The 18,876-nt window shown below is 46.4% G+C and overlaps 1 protein-coding gene across 3 annotated transcripts in view; it reads left to right on the top strand.

The window, feature by feature from the left end:
• Nucleotides 1-18,876, top strand: part of SPATS2 (spermatogenesis associated serine rich 2) — a 433,271-nt gene that overhangs the window by 248,119 nt on the left and 166,276 nt on the right. For all 3 annotated transcript variants that reach the window (XM_086964068.1, XM_086964076.1, XM_086964057.1), the window contains one exon: nt 14,566-14,701. In XM_086964068.1, coding sequence (XP_086820194.1) covers nt 14,566-14,701 — 136 coding nt within the window. The remainder of the gene's footprint in view (nt 1-14,565; nt 14,702-18,876) is intronic.

Here is an 18,876-nt window from a genome sequence, read left to right as displayed (position 1 = left end):
CCACGCAAGACACATAACACAGGGACATATCATTGACACACAGAACCGGATATACGACGTGGGAGACAAGGCAGGGAAGATGTTGGCCTGGCTCGACAAAAGAGGGGGTAGCGCCAAAGGGATTCAGCAGGTGCGGGATGACGTGGGCAGGATTCTAACCGACCCCGAACAAGTGGTAGAGGCGTTGGCGTCCCACTTTGAAAAAGTATACACCCCTGAACGGGAAGTTACCACGATTGCGGCCCAATGCGCACTAAGCAATGTAGACATCCCAACGCTGCAGCCAGAGGCCATAGCTGATCTGGAGGCACCATTTACCACGGATGAACTACGAGTGGCCATCGGAGCCCTCCGAACTGGCAAGGCACTGGGGCCGAATGGCATTCCAGTTGAGTGGTTCCAAGCGCGTACTGACGCTCTTTGCCCGCACTTGCTTAAAATGTATGTGGAATGTCGAGATAAGGGGATGCTCCCGTTGGACCAACGGACGGCTGCAATTGTGGCTATCCCAAGCCCGGCAAACCCCCCGAGGAATGCTCATCCTACCGCCCTATCTCTCTGCTTAATGCGGAGAGTAAAATCCTAGCAAAACTCCTAGCTAACCGACTAATGCCTCACCTGCCCGACCTCATCCACCCGGACCAGTCTGGATTCATGCCCCACAGGAACACCGCGCTCAATCTTAGAAGGGTTCACGGGGTGCTGGCGAGGGCGGACTGCATTGGCGAGAATGCGGCTGTACTGGCGCTAGACGCTAAAATGGCCTTTGATCTGGTGGAGTGGGTCTATCTTTTTGAGGTCCTTCTAAGCATGGGTTTTGGCCCAAACTTCATCTCATGGGTAAAATTACTTTACACAGCACCGGTGGCACACGTGGTGGCGAACGGCCACATATCACGCACTTTCCCGCTTGGACGTGGCACCCGGCAGGGCTGCCCCCTTTCCCCTCTCCTCTTTGCACTCTCCCTAGAACCTCTGGCTATCCGCATTAGAACTACCCCCTTACTTAAGGGGATTAAATGGAGGGAGGGGTGGGAGGACAGCATATCTCTGTATGCTGACGACATGCTGGTGTACCTTACGGATCCCGAGCATGGCGTACCAGCTCTATTGCATCTCTGTAATGACCACGGTGAAGTTTCAGGCTACACCATTAACTGGAACAAGTCGGAGTTGTATGTCCTGGCGGGGGACCACCCAATGCTTGGCCCGGACTGCCCTCTACGGTTGGCCGGTTCTTCATTTAAATACCTAGGCATCCATATTACGCGTGACCCTTCCGAACACGAGAAGCTGAACCTCTCGCCACCACTAGATCGTCTCAAACAAGACGCAGGCTTCTGGGCAGGATTGCCACTAACGATGCTGGGGAGAGCTGCCTTGTTTAAAATGAAGTCCTTACCCCGTTTCCTATACATCCTAGACAACACTCCATTCCCAGTGTCAACGGGATACTTCAGGAAAATTGCAGCAGTAGTCTCCGGACTGTTGTGGGGCAACCGCCCGCGCGTATAGCCCAAGCCAAACTATGCAGGGGCTGGTACGAGGGCGGCATTGCGCTCCCGAACTTACATCTGTATTATTGGGCTGCACAACTCAGGCCCATTAACCAATGGCTGCATGCTTCGCAAACCGACCCGCGTTCCAAGCGGACAGGGCTCAATTAGGCGCTAATAATATGCTGGCACCGCTTTATGATCGGAGGAAACTTAGACCTCTGGTGGGCCCCACTAGGCTCATGGTAGCCACTTGGCATGCAGCCACCGCTGCGCTAGGGTGGAAAGACACGCTCACTAGACTCACTCCGCTCTGGGACACGCGTGCATTGGGCAATCTTCGTGTCAGTAAGGGGTTCTCCCGATGGGACGACATCGGAATCTCCACGGTGGGGGATATGTGGGAGCGAGGGGATGTCATCACCTTCGCCCGTTTGAAAGAGATTTATGACCTAGGACCGCACGAAACATACCGGTATGTACAAAACCGCCATGCACTACTATCGGCCATCCCGGCTGGTACGACTCTTCCTGAGTCCTCCCCGCTGGAAGATCGCCTCCTGACGGACTATATGATAGAGAAAGCGACCTCCCTCACATACCGGAAACTCCTTAATAATTCTCCGGATCCGCTGATACCCCTTAAGGGGAAATGGTAGCAAGAGGTGGGAGCGCTCGACGAACATGAGTGGAATGAGGCATTGGCTTCCCCCAGGGATGCAGGCATATCGGCCAGGATGAGGTTAGTCCAGCTCAAAGTCCTCCATAAAACGTATTACACTAGAACACTACTGCACCGCATACAACGATCCCCCGATCCCTTTTGCTTGCGAGGCTGCGGGGAGGAGGGCTCCTTCTTCCATACATTCTGGGATTGTCCACGCATACACAACTACTGGCGTCAGGTCCTGCGCACCATATCACAGGTGCTTGAGGTCTCGGTACTACCGGAACCACGACGGTGCCTCCTCAATGTATGGGAACCAACAGATTTGTCCCGGCCCGGCCGCCTTTGGGTGACATTGGGTATGATGGTAGCAAAGCGAGACATTGCGCAGCGCTGGGGGTTGGCAGACCTCCCGACAACATCACAGTGGTGCATTAACATGGACAGGACGATGGTCACAGAAAGGGCGGTATACTTAAACCGAGCTTGTCCCGGCAAGTGGAACAAAATTTGGTCCCCGTGGAACACTTACCGGGGTGACATCTGCGACCCACTGCCAGAAGATGATCCGATAGACTCAGATGGGGATGACGGTTTGGAGTGAGGGTGGTTGGCGGTAGGGTGGGGTCCTGCAGGAGGGATTGGGGGGGGGGAGAAGTCTTTTTTACACCCTATGTTTACTCATGGACGCAAATGACACAGTTTTATTCCAGGTGAACTCTCCTATCTATCTAGCAATATACATGGTCAATGATTGCACTGTGATTTCCCGATGTTCGACTGTTCTTTTAGTTAGTTCCAAAAAATAGAAAATGAGAACCTCATTCATCCAGCATGGAACATTTGCCTTTGTCCTTCACTACTTTCACCGACGGCCTTTACTGATGTGTTTTTTTGCAACAACCTGCATTGTCTATATTTCTAACTGCCGTTCCATTGTGACATTCCAGATTAGCGGCAAGCCCTTCGGGTTGTAGGCGACATGCTGTGTACAATTGTGAAGGTATAATAAAGGTTTTCAAAAAAAAAAAAAAAAAAAATTGTACTCCTACAATGCAACCCTAAATAGATGCACCTAAATGTACCTAGCATGTATGTAGGTGTAAAAGCCAAGAATTTTGCACAATGGCAAAACATTTGCCCCCAGTCACAGATCTGGGTTTAATCCATCGTTATTTTGCTCACCAAGCCACCCCAATTCAGACATGGCCATATTCACATCAGTCTTGACCCTGTGCCTCATGGGAACAGTCCAGACCGAACTGCCAGGCCATGTCTTCCCTGGACCGGAATCAAGCATCCTAGGACTGGTTTCTGTCTATCAGCCGTCTTCAGCTAGGATAGCTTGACTCCAGTGGCTTTGTGAGCACGGGGACCCACGTCTGGGCATACCCTTCCCACATAGGGTGAACAGCAAAACACACAAGATGATGGACGGAATGTTGCACAATGGCAAAACATTCACCCCCAGTCACAGATCTGGGTTTAATCCATCGTTATTTTTGCTCACCAAGCCACCCCAGTTCAGACATGGCCATATGCAAATCAGTCTTGACCCTGTGCCTCATGGGAACAGTCCGGACCGAACTGCCAAGCCATGTCTTCCCTGGACCGGAATCAAGCCTCCTAGGACCGGTTTCTGGCTATCAGCCATCTTCAGCCAAGAATCCCTCTAAGATAAAATCAACCCTATTACTTCAAGTGAAAGACTGTGGGACCCTGTGTTGGTCTCGAAATGGACACCCCGCAAGGGATGTTATACCACAAGGGATGTCAGATCACTGCAAGCTGGAGTGTCTGCGTACAGGAGCTTCAGCGTCTCGTGTCACTGTGTCGGCATGGAAGTCCTTTTCTCCTCTGACTACCTCAGCAAGATATGGTGTATATATACCCAGAGTGGTACCCCCTGGGGATATACCTTGCTGTGCCATGTCGGACTAGGACGAGGGAAGGAATGACCCTTATACATAGTTATCAATCAGGAGATGGTAGGCCTGCTGTCCAGCTGTGAGTCTAAGAATCCTCATGCATAATGAATGAAGCTTAAGCTTTTTGAAGAAACCCCTATGTCATCTTTGGACATTACCGTAACTAGGTAATAGGTCAGTACTAGAACCATTATGTAGTGTAATGGTAGGGGAGAATATAGGTGAAAGGTTAGGTGACTACATGAGCCTGTGTTGCGGTACCTATTTGGAACATAACACTGCCTTAGGCTGCTTCCTCGACAACATCCTGGTCAGCTACCCATCTGCCTAACCACTTGATGCCCAACGTCACCATTTCTCCATCAGTGATTGCACTTCCACCAATATCGTCGACTTCCACTACCACAACAACTTCGACATCTCATCCGTCGACGGACACCGGGGTTTCGCCTTTGTTGGTTACATCTCTGACAACGACACAGTCGTCGATCCCGTCGACAACTGAAAAAATACAAAAAAGGTATTTGACCCATGAGCACACTTCTCCTAGCAAGGTGTCACTTCTGCTTCCATCCCAGCTGTTAGAGGAGGAAGATTCTGAGGAGGAAGGTCCTTTTTTGGTATGCTCTCAGTGAATCAGAATTACATGTCAAGTGCCAAGAGGAAGATTATGATGAGGAAGAATATGAGGGCCAAAGTTATTACGAGCTTCAGGAACAATATCATCAACAATATTGGGAGTAATTGGTCTGCCTGCCGCCTTCGCTTGTTATAGATTTATAGTTTATGCTTTCTGATTATAGGAAGCGTTTTCCTAAAATGCCTGCCATCACAAAGCCAGTCTCTCCACCAGCAAAATCTCTAACTATACCTCCATCTACTCTGCACCACTATTGTTGCCTACTTCAGTCTGCCATTCATCACAACCTACTGTTCACGACCCTGCAACTTCTAATGATGACAGGGAAAAGGGTGAGCTCTGTGACCCTCACCAGGAATGGGATGATTATCTCGTACCCATGCCATCGTCACCTTCTCCACCTCCTGGGGATTCCCCACCTAAAGACATTGGAGGTTTCCACAACTTGCTTGAAAGAGCAGCAAAAAGGGTTGACTTACCTATGCCCACTATGCAGACGGACTAATTTCTTTATGATTTTAAAGAACCTTTTCGGAAGGGCCATGAGCCATGCTCTTTGTAAGCTACATCTGGGAAGAGGTCCTTAACACCTTGGCTGCTAGGGGTTTCCCCCCCCAGTGCTGGACTCACAGAGTTGCCTTTATTCATGACGAGCTCAGCTCGTCATAAACACAGCTCAACCGTGCCTCATGACGAGCTGAGCTTGTCATGAGCAGCGAAGGGGTTAAAAGTCATGCCAACTCAAGCCACAATAACGGCAATCCTTCCCCACTTGGATGAAAAGTACAAAGCTCCAGAAGACACTCCTGCTTGATTGACTGGTCACTCTGAGCCTGATTCTGTTAGCTTGCAGGTTGCACAGCGCAGATTAAAAAACCCATCTGCACCTATCACAGCGCCTCCAGACCCAAAAAATAGGCGCCTTGACAACATAGGAAAAAGATTTTCATCTGTGTTACCGCTTACAGTGAGGACAGCAAATTAACTTGCTGTTCTTGGTCTGTATGACTGCCAAATGTGGACACATATCGCACTGTATCCAGATCAACTTCAAGAGGACAGTAAAGCAGAAGCTAAGAAGATTCTCAAGGAAGGAAAACTCATTTCATCCGAGGTGATCTACTGTGCTGTGGACTTAGCCACTACAGCATTTAAACAACTTGCAGGTGCTGCTGTGTATGCCGCCAGGGTTGGCTGAAAGCTACTTGGTTCAGGCTTCCGGTACAAAACATGATACTAGACCTCCCTTTCGATGGGGAAGCTCTTTTCTGCAAACATGTGGATGAGGATTTACAAGCTATCAAAACAGATTTAGACACAGCTAAGGCACTGTGGTTGTATGACGATCCGTCAAACTCAATCTCATCGCGGTCTTTACATCGCATCGGCCGTCACACCGGCCATTATCTCATCGCAAGTAGTTGCGCCGCAAATGCGGCAATGTAATTGGATCGCGTGTCACATCGGCGACTATACATTGCGCGACATGACAACGCGATGCTGCCCTCTGTTTCACTCGTTTTCCCCTTGTTTTTCGTGCCCTTCTGCCCTCTGTTTCCCTCGTTTTTCGTGCCCTTCTGCCCCCTGTTTCTCTCGTTTTCCGTGCCCTTCTGCCCTCTGTTCCCCTCGTTTTTTATGGCCTTCTGCCCTCTGTTTCAATCGTTTTCCCCTTGTGTTTCGTGCCCTTGTGCCCTCTGTTTCACTCGTTTTTTTGTGGCCTGTTTCTTATTAATATTGCCATCTGTTTCTTAATTGTTGACATGATTAAATATTGTCACCTGCTTCTTACATATTTACATCTGCGAGGCTGCAACCAGTGCTTTGTGAGATATGGGTCTGTGAAGGTCCAGTACACCTGCACCAATACAATATTGCAGCCATGCCAGCAGGTCTATAGCTATTGTTCTCTGAATATTTTCTGGTTGCACTCCTACTGTTACCTTCAGTCCAAGGAGGCTTGAGGCCAGTGAGAGAACTGCTGCAATAATATTTGGGTGATACTCTATTTAAAAGCCAGAGTCTTCACCGTCTGTGTAGATTGACCTAACAGGTCCTTCAGTTGACTGGGCAGCCTTGATCCAGTCCTGTTGTGCTAAACATAGTTGACACTTCTTGCTCACTTGTTCATTTAATGTTGAACCACAGGTCACATCAACTTAGGACTTCGGGTAATTAAAAGACAGCCAAGGCATAATCATTTGTCTGTTCATAGGAAATTATAGGAAATCATTGTCCTACGTAGGTGAAGATATGCCAGCGTTGACATATGCTTTCATGAAATCATCATTAAATATTGTCACCTGCTTCTTGGCACCTGTTTCTTATTAATATTTACATATGATTTGGCACCTGCTTCTTACATATTTAGATCTGCGAGGCTGAGGAATTTCTTGTCGACACATCTCATGTGGACACTTCTCATTCACCTGTCTCTTATTAATATTTACATCTGCGCCATTATAACATATCTTGTAATATCACTGTAAATACATAAAAAGTAAATATAGCGCTGAAGTTCAGTGCTATATTTACTTTTTATATATTTACAGTGATATTACAAGATATGTTATAATGGTAAGTGTGGCGACTTGATAGGAGGCTTGAACCTTGGTTGACAGCACCAAAGTCGGCAGAGGTAGCCGTCCGACCAGACCACACGTCCTGCTTTCATGGAATCATCGTTTCTTAAATATTGTCACGTGCTTCTTGGGACCTGTTTCTTCTTAATATTTACATATGATTTGGCACCTGCTTCTTACATACTTGGATCTGATTAGATTAATGTTAATTAAATAATATTTGGTTAATATTAATCAAAGAATATTTACATCACATTCACAATTACGCATCGTTTTAAAAGCTATATAGCTACAGTTTATTAAAGCTTGCACACCAAACTTTGGCATCGCTAACGATTACGCATCCTTTTAAAAATAATTGGCACCCAAAGTCGGCAAAGTCGGAGGAGCTAGCCGTCAGACCACACGTCCTGCTTTAATGAAATCATCGTGTCTCACTCGTTTCCCACTTGTTTTTCGTGCCCTTCTGCCCTCTGTTTCCCTCGTCTTTCATGCCCTTTAGCTCTCTGTTTCCCTCGTTTTTTGTGGCCTTCTGCCCTGTCTCACTCGTTTTCCCCTTGTTTTTCGTGCCCTTCTGCCCTCCTTGTTTTTCGTGCCCTTCTGCCCTCGATGTCCATCCACCCATACAACATTCATCCATCCGCCATCCATTCATCCACATGCAGCCATCCTTTCATCCACCCATCCATTCACCCATCATCCATCCACCCATACCCCCCTCAATGCATTCAGCCATCAGCCATCCATCCACCACACAGCATATATCCACACACCAATCCATACACCCATACACCACCCATACATTCATCCACCACACATCCATGCATCCATACAGCCATCCACTCACCATCCATCTACCCATACACCCATCCATGCATCCATCATCCATTCACCACCCATCCATCATTCATGCACCCAGTAGTGATAGGGACTGTTTGTTATCCATTCAGCCACCCGCTATCCATTCATCCATCCACCCACACAGCATCCATCCACACACCCATCCATGCATCCATCCACACAGCATCCATACACCCTCCATGCATCCATCCATCCGCCATCCATCGTTCATTCACCCATCCACCCAGTAGTGATAGGGACTGTTTGTTGATAATTGACATCTGCGCCATTATAACATATGTAATGTGCACTTGTAAGTGTTGCGACTTCATAGGAGGCTCGAACCCTGCCTGACAACACCAACGTCGGTAGAGCTATCCCTCAGGCCACATCCTCATATTATCCTGTTTCCTATGTTAGCCCATTCGTTCCGGTTAGGCCGTTTCAGTGTATATATGTTATCCCGTTTCACCCATCCATGTTAGGCCGTTTCCTTGTATATATATGTTATTTTTATGAGAAGCCCATTTCCTTCTGTTCAGCAGGGAAAAGCCCACTTTCTTCTTTCTTTCATTTTCCGTGCATTGTCATGGCATTTTAACATCGCATGCCTTGTAATTGCATGCGATGTTAATGCCATCGCACCGTTGTTGCATGCGCACTAAAAGGCTGCGATGTGAACGACCATGCGATGTAAAATTCGCTGTGCGATAGCACCGCGATGTATTTACATCGATGTAATTGGTGTTTCCCAGGCGCTGTGGACGCTTCAGTACATGAAAATGCCCTTTCGGGGTCCCTGAGGAAGGGGCCGGCTGTTCCACAGGGGAGGTTACCAGCAATATCGATACGTAGCTTACACATCTTCTTCACAACAGTTTTTTCTACAGTACTCCCAACACCAACCACCACCAGCAGCTTACATTTGACCTGTACCAAGAGGTAAAGCAGGACATCAAGGCAAGGACACGGCCCATCGTCAATAACCACCTTCAGGCTCCAGCTATTCATACTTTGTCATCAATCAAAATGGGGGCTAAATGTCTGCTTGCATCCATCGCTGGCAGCATATAACTACAGTCCAAGGGATGCTTAACCTTATTCAGTTAGGCCATACTCTAGAATTTCTTCAAACCCCACCACTCACTTCACTTCATCCCTCTGTTTCTCAAATTAGAGGTCATGACTATTACTTCAAACAGGAGCAAGAGAACCAGTTCCTCCATCATAACGAGGAAGAGGATTCTACTCCCATTTCTTTTTAGTCTACATAAAGTTCAAACAATGTCGACCAATTTTCGACTTGAGGAATCTCAACACCTTTCTCAAGAAACAGTCCTTTCACATGGTGACTTTACAGCACATTCTTTTGCTCTTAAATCAAGGGGATTACATGTCAAGCCTCGAACTTCAAGATGCATATTTCCAACTACCCATTACACAGGAAGTTCCTATGGTTTACAATAGCCAGGAGCCATTACCAGTTCAGAGCTCTTCCTTTTGGCCTAAAATCTGGCCCCCGGATATTTACAAAGTGCTTGGCTCCAGCAGCAGCTTTTCTAAGAAAACAAAGTTAGCAAGTATTCCCGTACATGGGCGATTAGTTGGTCATGGCACTGTCCACTTGCGCAGCACAGGCATCTACTGCAGCCTACACAACACTGTTCAATGAGCTAGGCCTTACTCTGAATCCAGAAAAGTCAATCTTGCATCCTTCAAAAACTATCACGTTCCTTGGGGCAACACTCAACACAACGCTTAACGAAGCATATTCGTCTCTGGAGAGACCATTAAAACTAACCTCCTTAGCAGAGCTGATAGAAAAAAAAGGGTCTCTTTCGGTTTGCCTTGGCAAATCCCTATTGGGACTGATGTCATCCTGTAGCCCCCTGGTTCCATTCTGCCGTCTAAGGATGCATCCGCACCTGTAGGAACTCGACAAGTAGTGGCTACAGGCAGCAGAATCCTTCTACGATCGACTCACCATCATTCCAGCCATTGTCAATACCTTATCATGGTGGACGCAACGAAAAAAGCTTGCAGTTGGTCACTTCTACCTGAGCGTACCTTCTCCGTTGGCCATAACTAGAGACGCTTCCCTCGAAGGTTGGGGAGCATACCTTCAGGACTCGCAAGTTTGCAGCAGGTGGCAAAAGCCTCATCTTCTTTTGCTTATCAACTTGTTGGAGCTCAGGGCAGTCCATCTTGCCTTACAGAATTTCCTTCCAAGTGTATGGAACTCAGCAGTACTTATCCAGAGAGACAATACAACCACGATGCACATCAACAAGCAAGGCTGCACAATATCACACCTCCTCTCTCAAGAGGCGGTGTGCATCTGGGAGTGGGCTATTCACAACGGAGTGTCCCTACGAGCAGAACATGTACCGGAGTCCAAAACCTGATAGCAGACACATTAAGCAGACTAGGGTCAACCCTGTCATAATTGGGAACTGGATCAGGAAGCTCTCAACCGCATCTTTCTCAAGTAGGGCAAGCCATGTCCCAACCTCTTTGCAACGCTCCCCCAGAACAAGAAATGCCATTTCTTCACAAGTTGGTGTCCCCATCAGGGATCCTGGGGTAATGCGTTTTTGATGGCATGGTCCGGCATCTTTGCCTACACACCTTTCATCCCATTCCTCTCATCCCAAGAGTCCTCCTGAAGATGAAGGCCGAATGTTGCATGAGGATTCTCATAGCCTCGTGTCCACATCAGCACTGGTTTACAGAGCTCCTTCTTCTCTTGGAGAAACCTCACAATACCATCTCACTAAACGATGCCCCAGGACCAAGTGTTGCATCCGGATCACATATTCCTTCATTTATCAGCCTGGCTCCTGAGCACAATGAGTTTGCACATCTGAATTTATCTGTGGACTGCAGGGAGATACTATCCAGAGGAGGAGAGGAGAGTACTAACAGGACCTATTGCCTTAAGTGGAAGCGTTTTAGCCTTTGGCGCCAACAAGCTAACATATATCCGCTTTCTTCCTCACCTCAAGAGGTTCTCCCTTATCTCTTATACTTGGCAAGATCAGGACTGGCTCACTCACTCATCCATCAAGGTCCACTTAGCAGCTATGTCATCTACTTCGCCTCCCTTGTGGTCCGTTAGAATTGTTAATCAATTCCTCAAAGGTCTCTTCAGTGTTTTCAACCAGTAAGATGTCCTCCACCGCTCTAGCCGCTCAATAATGTTCTCTCTCAGCTTATGAAACACTTGTTTGAACCCATTCACAGAGCTGATCTGAAGATCATTTCCTGGAAAATTGCTCCACTCGTAGCTTTAACGTCTGTCAAATGAGTGAGCGATATTCAAGCCCTCACCATTCTGGAACCTTTCATACAATTTTATGATGATAGGAAGGTTGTTCGTACGAATCCTAAATCCTAAAGTCCCTTAGACTTTTATTTAAATTAGCCTCTCCTCAGAACATATTTTTCATGGAAGGGTTATCCTCTTTCTAAGCAAGGTATTTCCAGAGGGCTCTCCAATGCCATTCGCTATTTTCCTCAAGCAGCGGGTAAACCACTACAGACGTCAGTGCATGCCCACTTCACCAGAACTGTTTCAGCCTCAACCGCACTGTTTGCTGATGTGCCGCTCCAGGATATCTGCTGTGCAGCTACCTGGAAGGATACACACTTCTTTACCAGGCATTATGGCTTGGAATCTGCGGATCGCAGCGACAGCAGTGGGACAAGCAGTACTGCAACATCTTTTTCAGTAACGCTGATCTTTCCCTTTCTTCCCACCATCCTTTACTAGCTATGCACAGTTTGTTCTTTGCCCTGTAGTCTTGATGTGCATATACATACTTAATATATACTTTCTGAGTAAAGGTGTTTATGTATCTTGTACATTCCCGACATTTAAAAAAAAATGTGCTTGAGAACTGTTATCTAATCGGATTCAAGCATGTGACTATGAAATGCCAATACCGGAGTTAGAAAATAAGTTACTTACCTGTAACTGTAGTTCTACAGTATTGGAATCTTTCATAGATTCACCTCCTCCTCTGGGAAGGCACCTTCTTTTCTCTCATTTTTTTTCTGGGTGTATCTTTGACACCCATGGATTGAAAATAAGAGGTACTGGAGTTTCTCACCGGAGAGTTCTAGAGGTTGGTGCATTTGGATTGGTTCAACCCTGGGTTTGGTCTATTTTTTATTTTTTAAACAATTACTATGTTATGTTGCAAAATTAAGGAACCTAGGGCCTTTCTAGCATATGTTCAACTTTGCATTGCTATTATAATATATGGTGGGACTCCCATCTCGACGATGGGGAATGATTCAAGCATGTGAATCTATGAAACATTTCAATTCTGGAGAACTACAGTTACAGGTAAGTAACTTGTTTTCTTTCATTGATATGTCATCAAACTGTTTTATTTAGGTTGGAACAAAAGCAGAAATGTAAATTGCCATATCCACTGTTCAGAGTGTGTAACTAGAGCAGCTTAGTATGGAGATGTTGTCCTCTCATTTTCATCTATTGGCTTCGGTAACCACAAAACCTGTTGAGATCTTCTTGGCTCCAACTCATTGAGGTCACCATGCTGACTGGCAGACAGTCTTTATTTCCAGTCTAAATGGAAAAAGGGTGCTAAAGTTAGTTTGTGGCTGAGTAAAAGCACCACAAGTAAAGCACCCTTCAAAAGGGGCAATGCTGTAGGTGTTTAAAACACCACACTAGCAGGGGAGGGCAGATAACACATGCATAATCAAGACATGGAAAGCTTTAAATGCTTGTCATCTTTCTAGTCAAACCCATACATCATATGCCTCATTGCATCACCGTAGTGCTCATTGGAAGTGCACGTCCAGTGTATGGAGTCTGGATCTCAATAGGCGTTTTGCTGCTATCAGAAGCTGAGTGGCACAACGCCCATACTGGTGTCAGCCGCTTTGGATTGGGGTTTCTGTTTAGTGGTATAGACTTTCCACAGTCCACGTCTGCACCTATACCCTTCTATAGATTGAGTGTCCGATTTCCTTGCCTTCTTCAAGAGACATACCAAGGTGCTGCTCTAATTACCTGTGTTGGTAATTATCCGGAGACGCACTGATCCTTCTGTTACAGTTTTCCAAGAAATCTTGCGAGTGTCATTTAAATAGTAGGACAGGTTGGTCTATACCTTGGCAAGTGAAATGCAAGAAAGAAACAGGAATACAAATATCCTAATTAATTGTCATCTTGAATGTATAGATTAGCCTCTCCATTACCTTAGAACTGCACATCCATTGTGTGTTACAAACGTACATCTGTCATACCTTATAACTTTAACTCAGTTACCCCATTTCTGTGTACATATTCAGTACCTTACACACATTCATTTGATTTGAGTAATAAGATTGGAACCACTAAAAGGAAAATATCAAACTCTAGTTATCAGAAATGTAATTAAGCCTTGGCTGAAACAGAAGAAACTACAGATTTCTTGAAATCAGCTGTGATATGAATAAATGTCTTGGGGCATTATGTAGAACTTGGCAGGTGGGTTACTCCGTCACAATGGTGACAGTTATCCCGCCGCCAAAATATAAATCCGATTATATCCTATGAGATTTATATTCCAGCGGACATGATATCCATCACGGTTGTGCCAGAGTAACCCGTCTGCCAAGATCTAAATCAGGCCCTTACTTATAAGAATCATTTACATCCTCCTTTGCAGTGGGATCATTTAACAACTGAAGTCACACTGAATTGTTTGTTTATATTTCTCATACCTATGTAGTTAAATATTTACCTTTTCGTGGTTGTATCTCACTACTCAAATCATTTTAATTCAACGAATTTGAAGTTTTAGCTAGATAAGACGCATATGCACCATACAGTAACACAGAAGCATCTACATGGATGTAGGTTTTCAAACGGATCATTAGAGAGTGGGGGCCCTCTTCATTTGTACACACATTGATGTATACTGCTTGGCATGTATACATTTGTATTATCTTGCATCCAGACCTCTGGGCTAACTTTAACCCATGCATTTGTACTGCCATAGGCTTGTGCAGGTCGAACTGAATCACCACACAATTGGGCCTTCTTTATGGGCTATTCTGTTCCCTTAGTCTGTTCCCAAAGGACTGACCTATGTTGGGAGAGGAGGGCTGGGGCTGGTGCACAGAGAGTAAAATCCTCACCTCATCATCTTGCTTTAGTCTACCTGTAGGTGACCTGAAGTTTTCTTTATTCTCTTATGATGTTTGTTTCTTGATGTTACCTTGCAGTGTTTACACAATGAGCTCCTTATTTACAGCTTTGTTAAAAAGATATAGTGTTTACTCGATCTTGGCAGTACCTTCGCCCAAAATGTATGCTTCAAGAAGAGCCTTCGTACAAACCCCAACTTAGCAAGTCCCAGGTTTATTTTACATATATTTTGTCTCTGTACTTTGCCAGGAGCCAACATTGAAAAGTCAGTGAAGGACCTGCAGAGGTGCTCGGTGTCCCTGGCTCGATACAGAATCGGTGTCAAGGAGGAAATGGATGCCTCCATTAAGAAGATGAAGCAAACCTTTGCAGAGCTGCAGAGTTGGTAAGTTATGTTGGGGTTTTAGCAGGAGAAAATTCAGGGATTGGAAGGGGCCCATGGCATCCAGATTCTCAGTCTCTTGTTTTTTCCATGTGTAAGCTTTGACTGTTTGTGCATTAAGGCTGGGCAGAAGAGTCCTGAGTGTTCAGCGGCTGTGAGTCCATGTGGGCATTCTTGGCTGTAGACCTCGAAGTGTCACCAGTGCTTAGTGAAGGTGGTGCATTCTTTCATAGGCTTCAGGTCCCAAGAGTATTGTGCTCAGTCGATGTGGTGTATTAAGATCTTGGCTGTTGGTTCTGACACTTTGGCTGCTCTTTGAGTCCATGTGGCGTATTCGCAGCCGAGCTGTACAATATTAGGCATATGACTTCTTTGAAGCCCTGTAAAGTGCAATTCAGGTGAACACTGATGGAACGTGTATTTTAGTGACAGAGAAAAGTACAAGCAGTCTTAAATATGCCCCCGCTGCCAAATATTGAACGCTTATACTGAAACATTCCCTGCAACCAAGTTTCTACTGAAGCATTAGCATGGAACTTTTGAACATTCTAAAGACACGTAAAGCCAGCACATCACTCTCCCTTCCATACTAAACATGAAAATTGAAAATCAATGATAGGATGCTAACTTTGTACAAAACAAATAGCTTATATGACATGTTGACTTACTATTTGAGATACGAGTCGACGACTGGCTCTGATGGCCGAAATATTCTTTCCCATAATAATTTTTTTCTCAGTCCCGAAATCCAGTGATTGCTTACCTAACTTCTCACATACCACATCCTTCATTACACAAACAATGACTCTGCATCCTTCTAATAGTTCAAATTTAAGTGCATTTTCAATTATAAGTCTTTATACATTGCCAATATACAAATTCAAAAAGTTCACATCCGTTTTCCCAAAGTGAAGTCAATCACAAACTCTTGAAGCTTAAAACTTGATCTTTATTCATTTTTCTTATAGGAGAAATAGCCAACGCGTTTCGTCCGTTACCAGACTTCTTCAGGGCATAACATATTAATAGTAGTCCAAGATATATGGACCAGTTGTCAATCAATTGAGCCCAGTTGATTTTAAAAGTTTCCTATCAAATCTTTGACAAGTATAGGAGACGTATAGTTTTCAAACAGACACAGGAAAAGTATATCTGCGGCAGTGCGCGTATCGTTATACATGCGGTCAGATGACCAACGTGCAAATGCGAAGGGTGACCAGTCTTTGTCCGCAGCCACGGTCAACACAGTTAAGGCCGCAGGCCAGAGACCCCGAACCACCGAACCCCGGCGGGCCCAAACCGGGTCCGCAGGACGGGGGCCCGCAGCCGGCAGCAAGCAGACTCACCCCTCGGTCGATGCTGAGCTATGAAAACGATCGCTGCCAAATTCAGGCTGAATTAGAGCCTCCACTCCGGTCGACTGGACCCAGCCCGATTCTCCTGGCCGTTGTTGATGCACTACAGCCCGGCTGTAAAAGTACTCCAGGCCCCGGCTTCACCGCTGGAGTAGGCCGCAAACTTCAACTCGATGGAACTTCGTCAAACAAGCCGATAAAAGTTTCCGGATTTCACCATCGGAGTGCGGAATAGTTCATGCACACAGAGACTAGGCGTAAAGTCAGGATAATATACAGGATATCGTGGCGGGTTACGGAGGTCGGCGGAGCCGGGAGCCTAAGCAGCCATCTTGCTTGCTGACATAGCTCCTCCTGTTATATACTTTTTAATACCGCTTTCTTTATGAGATTGAGTCTTTTAGAACATGTTTAATACAGTGGGATCCTTGACCACCATACCACAGCTCCCTGATGGTCCCCAATGGAAATGTTTGAGAAAGCCCTTCTTGTTCAAGGCTGTGCCCAAGCAGGGCAGACTTACCCTTTGCTGTAAATGCTTCTCCAAATAGTGCATCTAAATATTCTGTGGGTTCCTCTCTTTACTCCTCCTAGTCCAATGGCAGAGTGCCTTGCACTGCACAAAAGGGTACAGGAAGAGTTAAACTTTACACGAGAACTGTGTACACGCAGAGTTTGCTTAGTAGCTGCTGTCATCTAGTTAGCCACCTCAAAAACTTTACTGAAGGCAAAATCGTTGAGAATGGCTGTGTGTGTTAATGTTAGATTGATAATCGTGTATTTGTATTGTACAACCTTCTAGACAGTCTTTTACGTTTTCAAGCTAGGTAAATGTTCTGCCTAGCTGTTATGTGCGCTTGTTACCTTGTGCACTACAGCAAAGTTGTATGTGAGCGTCATGGTTTACTCACTGCAGCGTTGCTCAAAAAATGCAGATCTACAACAGAACTGTGTTATCTGTTATTCCACCATCAGAAGGGTTTGTGTAGCACGGGTTGTGGTAATTGTGCCCCAGTCCAATATCATATCCTCACCTTATCTTAAATCTTATCTTATCTTAAAGAGGTTTTCTATAGCGCTCTGTCACCATAGGTTTCCTGGCGCTGATTGGGTGCTGAGAGGTGTGGAGGAGGGGAACTAGCCAGATGGTGTGAAAAGACTGGTTTTCAGGAGTTTTCTGAATTCCAGAAGGGAGTTAGAAGATTTGAGTGAGAGGGACAACGGGTTCCAGAGTTTGGGAGCCAAATGAGCAAATCTGCAGCCGCCACATTTTTTGAGCTTAATTGGAGGTGCAGCTAAGAGTTGGCGATGAGAGGACCGTAAGTTGCGTACTGGACAGTAGGGAGTGATTAAGGATTTAAGGAAGGCGGGAGAGGTTCCAAACACAGCTTTGAATGTCAGGCAGCCGATCTTAAACGCAGCCCTCTGTTCGACCGGCAGCCAATGGAGTTTGCGGAGTAGTGGTTTCGCAGACTGCCATTTCGGGATTTTATGGGCCAGTCTAGCCGCCTGGTTCTGCACAATTTGAAGCCTGTGGAGAAGATATTTGGGTAGGCCATGGTACAGAGAGTTAGAAAAATCCAGGCGGAAGAGCACCACGGCAATCAGAACTTGTATCAGGGCCTCAGGAGTAAGGAGATGGGAGACTTTCCTGATTTTTCTTAGCTGAAACATACAAGATGACACAACAGCACCCACCTGAGGCTTGAGGGAGAGCTCTGTATCAATGATAACCCCGAGACTCTTCCCCGGAACAGGCGGGGAGCCAAGCTCCACCGGCCAGAACTGTGGGCCCCAATAAGTGGGGCTGTTACCCGGGAGGACTAGCTCTGTTTTCCCCGGGTTCAGCTTCAGCTTGAGCTGGTTATGGTTCATCCATTGCTGGATGTGTAACATAACCGCCTGACAGTCAAGGGCTGCATTAGGAGTGTTGAGGGGAAAAATAATTTGCAAATCGTCTGCATAGTTGAAGACGGTAATGTCCCACCTCTTCAAAGAATGGATGAGCGGTTGGAGATAAAGATTGAAGAGCAGAGGGGACAGGGATGATCCCTGGGGCACTCCGCAGGTGGATAATTCCTTAGCGGCCATGAAAGGGCCTAGACAAACCGCCTGGGTTCTGCCCGCCAAAAAAGATTTGATCCAGGCAAAGGCCAGACCCGGAATGCCGGCCTGTTCGACACGGTGGAGAAGGATGTTATGGTCCACCGTGTCGAACGCTGCCGGCAAGTCCAATAAGACGAGCGCCTGAGGAGACCCTTTATCGGCATTGCCCCTTACAGAATCCATAACTGCCAGGATCACAGCCTCGGTGGAGTGGGCAGGCCTGAAGCCGGCTTGATTAGGTTTGAGGTAGTTGGAACACTCGATGAACTGAGAGAAGGCAGCTGGTGACATGCGCTTTCAGGAGTTTGGATAAGTAGGGCAGCAGAGAGATAGGCGGGTAGTTGGCATGGTCAGCTCCGGGCTTTTTCAGCAGGGGTACTAGAACAGCCTCCTTAAAGGAGTTGGGTACCGTGCCCGTCTCGAGGGAGGTGTTTAACAGAGGCAGGATGCGGTCCGGCAGAGCCAGGCAAATATCGTGAAAAACAGAGGGGGGGCAACAATTGTTAGGTGAGCCGGATTTAACCCGGCCAGCGAGTTTGGCCAGAGTGGAGGAATCAAGGATGGGGAAATATGATAGTGAGAGTGGATTTCCAGGAGAGGGAGCTGATTTAGCAGCGGGAGAGGCGGGAGGGATGGTATTCTTAATCTTAATAATTTTTTCAATGAAAAAACTATTTAAGGCGTTGCAGGACTCTTCGGTGGGGGCCTGGGAAGGGA

This window comes from Lissotriton vulgaris, chromosome 1_1 (assembly GCF_964263255.1).
Source record: "Lissotriton vulgaris chromosome 1_1, aLisVul1.2, whole genome shotgun sequence".
Taxonomy (NCBI): domain Eukaryota; kingdom Metazoa; phylum Chordata; class Amphibia; order Caudata; family Salamandridae; genus Lissotriton; species Lissotriton vulgaris.
Note: the sequence above shows the minus strand (reverse complement) of the source record. Positions and strands in the feature narration are given on the sequence as shown.